The sequence below is a fragment of the Corapipo altera genome, unplaced genomic scaffold (assembly GCF_003945725.1).
Source record: "Corapipo altera isolate COAL_440 unplaced genomic scaffold, ASM394572v1 0, whole genome shotgun sequence".
NCBI lineage: Eukaryota > Metazoa > Chordata > Aves > Passeriformes > Pipridae > Corapipo > Corapipo altera.
The window spans coordinates 62,826,778-62,840,166 of NW_020884872.1; the positions used below are offsets into that span (position 1 = coordinate 62,826,778).

At 36.3% G+C, this 13,389-nt stretch overlaps 1 protein-coding gene across 3 annotated transcripts in view; it reads right to left on the bottom strand.

Moving 5' to 3' along the window:
• Positions 1–432: 432 nt before the first annotated feature.
• Positions 433–13,389, bottom strand: part of DIAPH3 (diaphanous related formin 3) — a 199,533-nt gene continuing 186,576 nt past the window's right edge. For all 3 annotated transcript variants that reach the window (XM_027650314.1, XM_027650305.1, XM_027650298.1), the window contains one exon: positions 433–749. In XM_027650314.1, the coding sequence (XP_027506115.1) occupies positions 493–749 (257 nt within the window). In that variant the 3' untranslated portion in view covers positions 433–492. The remainder of the gene's footprint in view (positions 750–13,389) is intronic.

Here is a 13,389-nt window from a genome sequence, read left to right on the forward strand (position 1 = left end):
TTATATGATACATTTTTGCTATTACTGTAATTGTAAAGGATACTGTAATGATACATTTAGGGTGCTGAAACCTCTGAAGTACAGGAATTATAGTAGAAAATATAAGAACACCTTTTCTGTTATTTACTGACCCTATTCCCAGGCGTGATGATTTAACAATATTTGAAAGATATTCCTATTTTGAGAAGCATTCAGATCAGGTGGTTAGCAGTCTGTCCACTAAAAGGATTGTACCTTGGAATAATTTAGTTCTACTTCTGATACTTTTCATATGCTTGCTATGTAAAAACACATAATAAAAAATCATCTTGCAGTTATGCGAAAATAGAGTATTGTTTTGTACAGTCTTGCAAACAGTTTAGAAGTAGATCATTCATCCACAGAGAATTTAGGAACTCAGAAGTATGCAATGTCAATAATAGAAAATTACTGTATTTTTAAAGATGTAGACTATTATTTTTAGGCTTTTATTTAATCTTTTATATGAGTATTCTATAGTGCTCGCAGTCTTGCCAAGAGAGCTTCTACTTCTGGAATGGCTTCTCCCTGAAAAGGAGACCCGATACGATCTGTTTTCTTTTCCTTGTTGCCTTCTCCGTGACAGTCTTCCTTTCTCCCAACAGCCTTGTTCCATGCCTTGGAACTTGTTTCCACATCATATGTAACTTCTTTGGTGACTGGGCTTCTTGTCAAGTTTAAACTGATACTGTGGTGTGAACACGGCTTCTCTAGTTGTTCTTTCTGGTTCTCTGCAGAAGATAAATCAAACAAACCTTGTTTCACTATTAAAATACTCAGTTTCAATATTTTGTAATATAAAAAGACCTCTTGATCAGACAAATTTTACATGCAGATGATGCACTAGAAGGAGGAATGATTGCCAAAGAGTCAAGAAAAAATATATTATCACTTCAAAAGCAGTAGGCTTGGTCCCTTGGAAGTGATACAGACTTTACATGACTTCATTAGATTAGCATCCATATTTCTTACAAAATCACAGATAGAGCTTGACAGGATCCTCCTTTCTTACTGGAGTCAAAGATAAAACAGAGTACCTAGCACCTCTCAGTGTCTTCCAAGGTTTTATCTGGTTAATTAGATTTCCTATATATTTTTTTAATTGTTCAAATCTTAAAATGCATTAAAAAATCTATTTCAATTTAATTATCCATTGTAATAACTTTTCTTTCCTTTGTGAACTTTTAGACAGCTAAGTAATTTCAAGAAATTGCATAATTCACTACATTTTGGTAAATATCACTGGCATTGACTGTCACACAAAGTCGCACTCAGTTAATATCCAGGCAGGAGTTTTACAGGTTTGGTATGTATTAATAAACAGATTTCTTTTTTGTCATTCCCCACCCGCGCTTCCAAATCAAGTGACTATTCTCCAAACCAGCACATGAGTGGTCCCTCTCATAGATCTCAAACTTTTTAAAAATAGGCCTACTCAATATTCATGTAACCTTGAGCAAGGCTTGAAAATGCCTTCAACACACTTGACATGACATTTAAAGTTTTTTGGTTATTCACTGAAAGATGTTCCATCATCCCAATAGTAATGACTTTGGAGCACAGGCAGTCACTCATGACAGTGTGTTTTATGTGAGTGCTGAAAATTCCTACCGAAAACAGCTTGTACATTAAAAGGCAGCTGCTGAAGATATTTACTGCACTGTCATTCCCTGACCAGGGGCTCTCAGTGATGGATGAGGATTTTACATACTTTCTTGGACAATCTCAGCAAATTTTGTAAGTACGATCACCTTTTGGAAAGTGAAGGAAAATAAATACCTCCTTTCTATTATCTTCTAAGTCAGATAAACAATTTCTAATTAAAATTTCATAAGATAAATTTTGCACTTAGCTGAAAAATGTAATTTTTTTTACACTGTGGAAAATAACTTGACCTTGAATATGCAGCAGCACACATTTCAGTGTTCCTGAATCACAGGAAGCCAAAGACTTATTTATTAACACATATTTGTAATTACATATATAAAACCCATCATATATAATTAAAATATCCCTATTATGTACACTCTTAAATATCTCATTCTACTTAAATGTTTATGCTTATTGATTCTGAACACATATTTGCAGGCTGATAAAAGCATACTACCTGTGTCAATATACAAACTACTAGCTGCACTATAGATCTTTCTCTTTACATTCAATCTAGGGGCAGCAGGAGAAATACTTGGTGCTTCAAAAATCAATACTTTTGTCTTAAGTAGAAGAAAACATATTGTCATATAATAAGAGATTAAGTACAGCTGTTGGACTTTTAAAAAAGGCAAAAAGAAATTAAGCACTGAAAGTAAGCTCAAACGTACCAACAACCGAATTTTAACTTCTTTGCAGTTCAGCAGTCTTCACCCCAAAATACTCACACATGAGGATCAATTAGGTGTGGTGAACTAGACTGAGTAACAAAAGTGGGGAACACTTATGAACTGAGGCCTCAAAGTAAAATCCAGCAGTAAAATTCCCCAGTTTCTCATAGTGTATGAGGGGCAGAGTAAGGCGCCTTAGAGTGAGATTTACGACAGCGAATAGTCTAAGCAGGGAACTGCTGCAAGTTAGTTATTAAGTAGTAGCTGTTGGGATCTATCCAAACTCTTTTACCACTTTGAAACTCTAACTGATTGAGGCTTGCACGTCAATGTGTGCCATAAATTGCTGCTTACAATCTGGACTTGTTGCATGGAAATAGGACAGAGTAAAGCTGAGGACAGCTGTGCCTTTTTCTTTCCTTAAAACAACAGCAATCATGTTGATATTTTTGACCTTCTATGCATAGACTAAGGAGTGGAGCATTCAACTTGAACGACAAGTGTCTTTCCTTTCTGTCTGAAGGGTCCTGCAACAGTGAAAAATGGAAAGTGCCTGAAACGCTGCTTAGTTTATATCAGTAGTCCTTGTTTCATCTCCTTTTCAGTGATGATGTCATGATTCACTAGGAAAATCACAAAGTCTCGTGTTCTTAATACATGACACGTTATGCTAGTGATAAGCAGCACTTCCTAAATAATGAGAATGCTTTGGTCTCAGCCACGCTACAAATAATACTGAGCAGTTAGTGTCAATTAAAAAAAATAGTACTTGCACACAAATATTTTATCTAAATCCAGTACTATCATCTCAAAGTTGTTATTTCAGCTGCTTCCTAAGTCATGTGGCATCTTTACCATGTATGTTCCTTCAATCAAGGAGAAACTTCTCCACACAGCATTGCTATGCTTAAGTGCAAGTCCAGTATTAGCATAAGTGTAGGTAGGAGTTCCCTGCTTTGTAAATTGGCTGTTGTTAATGTCATTTAGAAACACTGAACTTTGCTAGTCCTGGCTCAGAAAACATACACATTTACCTACAGCCCCAGATTTCACTTTAGTTAATATGCACCTAAAGAATTAACTGCTGTAATACTTGAGGTATTACAACTACTGGTGGTATTCATCAAAGTGAAAGATCACTTCCCTTTAAATCAAACTGTAAAATTAGTTAGATACAAGCAAGGTAAAAAGTCTCACTAATTCCTCAGTTTTTTATTTTAATCCAGCAGGAATTAATTTGTGTTAAAACCAAGCTCTTAAACACTTTGTACTGCTTCACACAGTTTCAAAACTTGCATGCATTGGTGATTGGGTACCTCATCCATTCCACTGTCCTGACTTGGGATTGTTATCACACCTCCCTCAAATCCTTCAACATGTATCTGTTGAGGTGGGTGTTTTAAAAAAGCCAATGCACCTTGCATGTGAATTTAGAACTACACAGCTGTAAGCTGCTGCAGGTTAGCATGCAACTAACCACTACAACAGAAAAGCTGGACTTCCTTAGTTCAGTATGATAAAGAGGATAAAGCATATAGTTATTTACTTTTAAGAAGAGTCCAAAGTCAAGATTAACTGACAAAATAAACACAAGAATAAACAGCCATTAATATACTGATATTAGACATTAAAACCTTTGAATCATCAGAGTAATGATAATGAAGTTTTGGAATTCACACATATAGAACTGAGAGCAGAAAAACATAAGTCATAAGAAGGAATTTGATCTGGTTCTGAAGACAGTATTTGATATGGCTGTCTAAACAGCAAGGAGATGGCTTAGTGACATTGGCCACCTATGTTTCTAGAACAAGGGAACACATAGAAAATCCACAAACCATATAGATATTAACAGACATCCTAAACTGGTTTGACCTGTTATATCATAGACATACATAAATTTGTTTTGTGCTTGTGACAGTAAACTATATTCGAAACAAATTGCAGTATAAAAGTAATGTATCTACAAACCTACATGCATTGGTTCAAATACACATTTAAAGAATTGAATATAACTAAAATTACAGGTTAAATGAAAACTACTCATGGAAGGGCACTTCTGCATGAATTCTTGTTAAGAAGAAAGCTTACATTTCCGGAGATGCACTATTTGTCCACCTACTGTAGCAAGGTGTACCTTCCGGCAGTAGCAAGACAAAAAGAAATCAGTCATTAAAAATCACCATATAAAGACAGAGCTTATTAATTTGCTGTATATACTGGAAGCAGTTGAGATAAGTTTCTACTATTTGGTCAATTTAACAACTGAAATTTGACATTTGTTATATCAAAACAATCACCATGCAGATTAAAAAAAAAAGCAAAATTTTTGAATTCAGGATTAAGTTTTCTAAACACTGGGGTGATAAGACATTTACCCATAATAGTTTTGACTTTACTGCTGGTGAATGCTTTCAGGCACGGGTTAGGCAGAAATCACATTGTACACTACTAAATCAGTGCCCAGATTCCATGACATTTAAATAATTTTTTTCCTTTGTTCAATATCAAACCATTGTGGGTCCTCCAGTCCTATTAAAATTCATTTTGTGCAGATATTAATTTCTTTAACATTGCTGTTAATAAAAACATTTTAAAACCATATTCACATAACTTAGACCCAAATAGTTACTATTTTCTAGATACAAGTCTTTTAACAGCAATGCTTAGGAAATTTAGTTGACAGAAAATTTTGCTTAATATAGCTTTCCATAGTTTATAAGTAGTATCCAAACGTAGAATAACTTATAACAATATGCTTATAATCTATTAAAGGTTACATACTTCATACACAGAAAAAGGAAATAGTGCACCAGCATGTAAACAAAAAATACCAGTAGTATGAGACCTGCCTGCTGTGAACCTGGGGAATGAAAATATGATTAATTGGAGATTTTTAAATCCTGCATAATAGTGTTATATATTACCTTTAATAAATAACAAAAATTATTGCAAGAGACTCACTAAAGTTGAGATAGATTTTTTAAAATAACTAATAAATATTTAAAATTAAAAAGGACGTTGAAAAACTTTATTTCATCACATAGTTTCTCAATAAAAGTCTTGATACTAAGGATATATTTTGTTTTTATGTAAATACCTGTATGCTGATTGAAAAATAAACTTGCAAATACAATAAGAAGAACTGCATTATGTAGCATTATATGCTTGTATTACTGTCATATATCTCAATGTAGGGCATAATAAAATTGTAACATAAGAATGAACAATAGCAGTTACAACCTCATTACATCTTTTACCAGGTTAACAGTGAAAAATGCTCAAAAACCAAGTGGAATATTTCTGATCTCTCTGACTTGTGCTCCACATACTACATCATATTCCTGAAGCTATGTGTATGCCAAGATTTTCTAAAGCCCATACAAACATTACCCACAATGAAAATTGTTCTTACATTTTACGTCATGACTTGGCTGTCCTAGACTCTGAATGCTCCTGCGCCAAATGGCTTTGGCTTGGAAAAAGTAAGAGTCCTAGCTATAACTCTTACCATTGTCTTCCTAGCGTGGTGTCATAGTTTGTCTCTGTTTCCGTGTCCCTGATGCATGGAACTGAAACTCAAGGAAAAGCAACACCATGCTGATTTTTGACAGCATGTCATGTACTGATTCTGGATGCAGCTGTATAGCATTCCTACAAGCTGGAATGCTTTCAGCAGTCCAGGCTCTATAAGGAAGTCCTGCCCATTTCCCACAAATTACACTGGCCACATCATCATGCATGTCCCAATGCAACCTTAACAAGTGAAGTATATTTAGACAATGGTCATGTACCATGGACCTTGTGAGGATATTCTCCATCTAAATAAACAGCAGCCCTTGAGAAGTCAATCTGGAAATGTTCCTAAAGGGTTTCCTTGATGATACCAAAGTATAAAGCATCCCTGTTTGCTGAAGGTATGAGGAAAACAGTTTCTAAGCATGAACTACTTTTTTTATATAAATAGGCCATACTGGCTAATGTTTCGAATGGTGGATATTTTCTTAGGTAGACCTTATTTTGAAAGGCTGAGTATGACCTCTGCTGGCAGACACTTCAAGGACCTCTGTTTTAAGTTCAGGACAAGGTGGAGATTCTGAATTCCCACTTCAGATGCATCTAGCTTCAGCTCCAAAGTAAATAGCTGTATTGGGTGTAGGTAGCAAAGTTTTGGTAGCAGGGGAACTGCAGGAGTGGCCTCAGTGAGTAGAGACCATGATTGCCCTGTGTGGACACAGCTGGTTCCAGATGGCTCCAATGTACCCACCAACAGGCTGAGCCTGTCACTCCTCTGTGCCACTAGTTGTCTCAATGACAGGATCTGCAGTGATAATTAAGGGGTAGGACACAGGTCTAGAGTGAAGCCAAGCCTGAGAAAGCAGGAAGACTGTGTTTTGATTATTCTGTTTGTTTGGTTGTTGTTTTCCAACACAAAATCAGCAGTGTGTATATAAACTGGCAATGAATTAATTTGTTCCACGCAAGACTGTTTTGTTGAGTAACTGCTGAGTGATCTCCCTCTCTTTATCTTGACCCATGAGATTTCCTGCTTCCTAATCTCCTCCCCATCCATCCCCACAAAAGTGTGGACCAAATGAGCAACTGGGTGGGAGGTTGGCTGCCACCCAAGACCAACCCATCAGAACAGCTTAGAGATAAGATGACTCCATCTCTTAGCATTCCTATTTCAAATAGTCCATTAAAAAGCCTCACCAATTCTCAAAAATGTCATTTTTAACTTCCAGATTGCAAACTCTTGGCCAAATCTGCCTTACCACTCAGAACCAGAGTTTAGACATAACATGAAAGGCTGCTATAGCTAGAAGGTCCATTCCTATTACATAACATCACTCATAAAAAATGTGATAGCTCCTTGCTGTATACTATAATGGAAAATACTTTAAATACTTTTTATTGGTTTCATATTTTTCCAATGATTCCTCTGATTGACAAGCATAGGGTTGAAGAATGTCCCTGGTTAAAGGAGTGCTGTGCATTGTTACAACTTAGTTTGAACCTACAGGTCCAGTCCTAATACCTAAAAGAGTGGGAGTTGTACGTGAAAGATCTTTGCTTGATAAGTAATTTCTTACACCCTAGTATTTCATACTAAATGCTCACAACTTTACTAATCTTAAGTAGACAATAATTAATGAGGCATTAAAAAGTGTACTGATATTTGGAACAATTTTTTTAAAATATGCACATTTCATTTAATAGTTGCTGCTGTTCTTGAGTGTTACATTAAAAAGGTGTGAAACACAAGGAATAAACACTATGAGCAAGCTCAATTTAGATGAGACAAAGTTTTCAGAAACACTGAATATAGGGTTTTTATGTTCATTTCAAAGGTAAGAATAGAGTATGTCAGCACTAAGTGCAGTTAATATGGAGGATTTATAGATACTAAATTTCAAAGAAAATCAATTACAAACTCTGAGCAAATTAATTTCTTATGAGAGGAATTATGCTGGACCAGCTCCCTTTCACTTGGCCCTAAAGCAAAGCCTTTAAAAATTCTTTTAATCCCTTACCTACCTACACTTTCTCAAAGACTACAAGTTCCTGCTAATCATTCCATTCAAACTTTTACCTATATTTTTCAAAGGTAGTTTGCATTTGCATTGAGTTGGGACCAATTTCTCTGTTTAAACTAATATATTCTCACCTGTGATAAGGCAAAGACTTTTTTTTACAAGAAATGCAACTTTAACTTACTGACATTTTAATGAAAGTCTTGAGTGCCTGTCAAGATGATAAGAGAACAAGAGTGTGGATCAAGCTGCTGGCAGAAATCACCCAAGCTTTTTATGTATATGAGAGAAGAAACCTCTGAAGGTGTCTGAGGACAGACTTAGGAGTTTGGCATCCTTCCTATTTCACCCTGAATTATGGTGGATCTTTGTGTCTTTTCATGCATTTTTCCCCAAATGAAGGCTCATTTGTGAATTTCTAGGAAACTGCAAATGAAAATTTCCAAAATAAAAATCTACTTTGTGGTCATCACTGACTGTTAGAACACATGGTTTTAATCATTCTTGAAAAACTAAATTCCAAGTTTCTTAATCTCAAAATGGATAAACCATATGGCAGAGCTTTCGTATTAATAGTTCATAAATTAACATTCTTATTATGTCACGATGAAGGGGGTAAAAAGGTAAATATTGATCTACATGAATACCCAGCAGAAGTTTTCAGGAAGAGGGCAGAAACATTACACAGCCTAGGTGTTTACGGGATTTCTCCCAAGGTACAAATAGAATAAATAACAATATTTGCGTTTCTTCAAGTCAAGAAATACCCAGGAAATGACAATAATAAAACTAGAAGTTAACATATTTAGACTATTTTAAATTCCTGAAATGTGGTTTTTTACTTGCTTTTTTGTTGTTCACAAATATATTGTAGCTTGCATTGCAAATCGTCTTTAGAGTTAACTGTCAAAAATGATGGCTGTATAAGTTAGTGATCTGTGACAAGCTAACATAGGGATCCATAGTCTAAAGCTACCCTCTATTCGGCTGATGATAATTAACGTAGTTCCTACACACTAAACTGCCACCGATGCCTTTGAGCAGTAGATACATTTAGTCTCCAAACCTGTCTGCACAGCATCTACCTGTACGTGAATATTAGTTTCAAGGTGCACTTTGATAAAGAACTTCAGGAATATGCATAAAGACTGCTGCCATCAAAGGAAAGCTAGCAGTTGCAATGTGGAATGATAAGTAACATGCTGATGAAAATTACTGAAATGGAAAAGAACCATACAATTTTGTCTTCTTTTACCAACTGTTGTGGAAAAACACAGTAGGAAGCCTCTTACCTCTGGAAAATAAACCCCCCAACAAACCGAAACAACAAAGCAAGACTTAAAGACTGATTTTGTACCTATGAGATTCCACTCACTGCAGCTCTAAATAGTGTTATTGTTTTTGTTTAGTATTCACTATTTAGCACACACATCAAAAAAAAAAAAAAAAAGCAAAACCCACCAAAACTATGCCCTATCGCTGAAAGTGCTCAAGGCCAATCTAGTGAGTCTAGTGAGTGGTGTCTGTGCCCATGGTGGGGGGATTGGAACTAGATGATCTTTAAGGCCCTCTCCAACCCAAACCATTCTGTGATTCTATGTATCTGTCTACTAATTGCCTTAAAAGCTTAACACTAAATTATTTCTTATCCACTGCTCTTGATATCAAATGTTTACAAGCTACTCCCCAACTATTCTAGTGACTGCTACAAAACCAAACAATTTTTAGTTCTTATTTTTATCCCAAACTTCCATTCCCAGGCTTTTATCAGCAATCAGAGTATTGGTAAGTTGCATTGCTTGAAGTTACAGTACAAATATTTTGTAATGTCAGATCAAATCAATGGGAAAAACTTACTTTCTCTCATCATCTGCTGCTCTTCTCTCCTAAGGAATCAAACTGCTTCTAAGCAAAAGGAGGCTTTAGAGGCTCTTGGAAATATTTTTGGGAACAGCATAAAGAAGAAAGGTTAGAGCTGACAGTAAATTAGGTGGGTGTTAGTTTTAATAGTTGAGTAGAAACATAATTTCCTCATGTTCCTGTAACAGGTACAGGACAAATGTCCTGGGGCAGTTCTTGCCCATGCAGGTCACAGTCACAGTGGGCTGTCATTCACTATTATTCAAAAGACTGCAAGAATAGCATATGGCTCTCAGGCTTCTCTCATTTTAAAACATTTTTAAAACAAGTCTCTGGAATGAAGAGCAACAGAGAGCATTGCACGCTGTTAATGCGATGACAGGGAAGAGTGTAGTGATTTACTAACCTGGAAAAGTATTTATGAAAACTCCAAATTCTAATCAGTGCTTCTATATAGCATGGGTGCTTCTCAAAGGGTGGAAGCAGATCTGACTCTGAAGTTTAACTTGTGTAAACTAACATCCAAGATTGCTTTCATGAATACAGTGGATGGAAATGGAATAAAGCTGAATCATCTTAGTTCATGTAACTTTCACATTATCATTATGGTCGTTTTTTTCCTCTGACAAAGCTCTGCAGAAAACAGTCAAAAGCATGCTACCCAGGAGACTGAAACTGTGTAGCAGGAAATAGTGCATATTCAAGAAGATCCTTATACAAAGCTAAATATTGAGAAATAAAGGCAGAGGAAAAGTGATTCATCTTTCCTTGCTCTACAAGATTGCCATATATATTCTTTTGACAATTCTTCTCTTGCTCTTAATATGGTGATCTAATTAATGCTATGTGCTTTCACTTAATTATTTCCTCTCTTTGGGATGGACTGTAATTGGGCCTTGCTCATGTGTGGAGAGACCTGGGATGTAGAAAAATGTTTCTACTCCATACATGTGAAACATTGAAATGGTTTATGGTTTAAAGATTGTTAAAATCACTGAAGGACTTTTGTCCACTGTAGCAAACTGTGCAAGAAGTAATTGCTCACTGAAGCCCCCCCCTCCCTGAATATACCTACTAATTTGGACTGTGGCATGAACTAAGAGAAGATAAAGGTGGCACTACTGTCCATTTATCCCAGGAGAAGAATGTATCCACAAGTGTGAAAGAACGGAATGCTAATGGTTCAAACAATCAAGATGCTGATGATGTGCAAAGTAACAGCCCAGGTGCTGAGGGCATGCAGATTTGACATCTCAAGCTACAAGATGAGTGTTGGACAAGATAAGGAAAGAGGTAAATCCTGCAAGGTGCGACAGTGTTTCTTTGTCCTTACACAAATGACTTAGTTTCAGTAATCCTCACCCCCTCCCCCAGGGAAGTATCAGAACAATTCACATGTAGCCTGAAGATCTCTCTGCTCTGTAGCCTGAAGATATCAGCCAATCTCTGCTGATGGGCAGTGATCTCAACTGTGCTGACATAACAGGCAGCTGTAACATCTTAGAAGGTGTCTCCTGAAATGTCCTGTGATCCAGTATTACAACATCCAGTGTAAAAATTCCCGCCCCAGGGAGGTATCAGGGGCATTCCCACCTAGACTAAGCATAATAAAAGCCACCCTTGGGCTTTGCTTGCTACATGGGACTTTTCTTACCACCCTGGGCTTTGTGGACTTCACTCACACACAGGCTTTTTCCCTCCCCACGGGACTTCCCTTACTGGCAGGGTCTTCTCTCATGGCCTAGACTTCATGCAACACCTGGGCTTTTTCCCTCACACGCATGGGCTTCTCCCCTCACTGTACAGATTCCTTCTCTCACCACCACATGGGACTTCCCTTACCATCACAGGTTTTTTCCCTCACCACCCCAGGCTTCCCTCGATGGATCCAGACTGCAACTATCACTCTGACAAGACTAGAACTTTCACCACTGAGAAGAACACAAGAGGAGGATCAACAGGATGCCATCAAAACCTATGGAGTGGTGACATTTTTTCTACTTAATCTGTCTTCCTGTCACTCTCTTTCTCTCCCCTTTTGTCTCTTTTTCTTATTTCTTTCTATCTATGTCTCTCAACCTCACATTTACTATTAAATAAAAGTCCGTATTATTGACTTTGGCATATGCTCTCGTTGGCACCTTAATTCAAGCAGAGGCATCTCTACAATAATTTTAAAGAACTGATCACAGCAGCACATGATTCAGCCATACATGTATTTGACACCAACAACTGCACTTTGCAACACACCTTTGCACTTACAGAAAAAACCTCTTTCTCATGGAGGAACTTGAAGAGAAAATTTTACATAGAAGATGAAAACATGAAACTGAGAACCTGAACCCTTTACACTCACTAAGAAAAGAAGGCAGAAGGCAGTAAGACCTCGTAAGCCACTGAAACAGAGGATTTGTAACCATAGACTTGTTTTTCCTTTGTCTGTTTTGACTTATGAAGCAGTCTTGCAAATGTGTTTAGCTCAAAAGGTGATATTAAAAACAAACGGTTCGAGATCATCATGGTATATTAATTATGCAAAAGAATCCAAACTGAATTTAATAAGAAACAGGAGACTTCAAACAGGAAAAATTGTTTCTTGTTTGGTGGTTTTTTGGGGTTTGTTTTTGGGGTTTTTTTGGGTTTTTTTTTAATGGAGACAGTTAAAAAACATTTATGGTAATGCCAGAGCATCTGGTGATTACCGTCAAAGCTGCAGGATGCTAGCATTAAATCACTGAACCATCTTGACAGTTTCTGGGTACTTGAATTTCATTCTAATAATAAACTGCTGTGAAATTTACACAAATTGGAAAATTAGCCAGAAAATGTTTACAAAGAATATAGGTAAGAATAAATAAAGCAGATATCAAATTGATTTGCATCTGAAAAAACAGATCTAAAATACATGTTTGGTACTCAGACATTTCAGAGCTGCATATAATTGGTAAATCTCTAAGAAAGACTAAGCACTTTAAGAATAGTATATGATTTTATCATTCATTTCCTAATGATTTTGACCTATCACTTTTTCTGTTTAGAATTGCTAGCATGCTTGTTTATTTAACATAAACGCAAATTAGCCACTTGAAGGTGGCCTGCAACATTTGAAATCAATTTTTAATTCCTGACACCTGAGGATTCCACACAGAACAATATACTTACTTCATTGTAAAACTTTAATTGATGCATCTATGTGCTGCAGAGAGTGATTACTGGAATAATAAGTCTGAGAGTATGTTCTGGTTGCTAAGCAAATGTGAGTAAGAGAAAAAGCCCAAGAAACGACGTAACAATGAATCAAGGTGTGATGACAGGATAATTATTCTATGCGCTGTCATGTCGAAGGACTCTCAGAACATTGACCTGCACATGATAACACATCAGAAGATTACCTGAGGGATAATTAAAATAATAATACACAAAACCAGTCAGTCACAAAGTGAAAAACACATGCTTAACTTATTTCTCTGAAGTAAGCATGGTCAAGTGCATTCTTATGTTAAATGCAAATGCTTGAAATGCAAGAATTCAGAGAATAACACTTTACAGCAAAGACCACTGAAGTTTATCTGAATTAGCATGAATGTTTTTCTTTCCTCAGTTACTCTGGGCATTCAAGTAAATATTATTCACACTATGACACATTAAAGCATAAA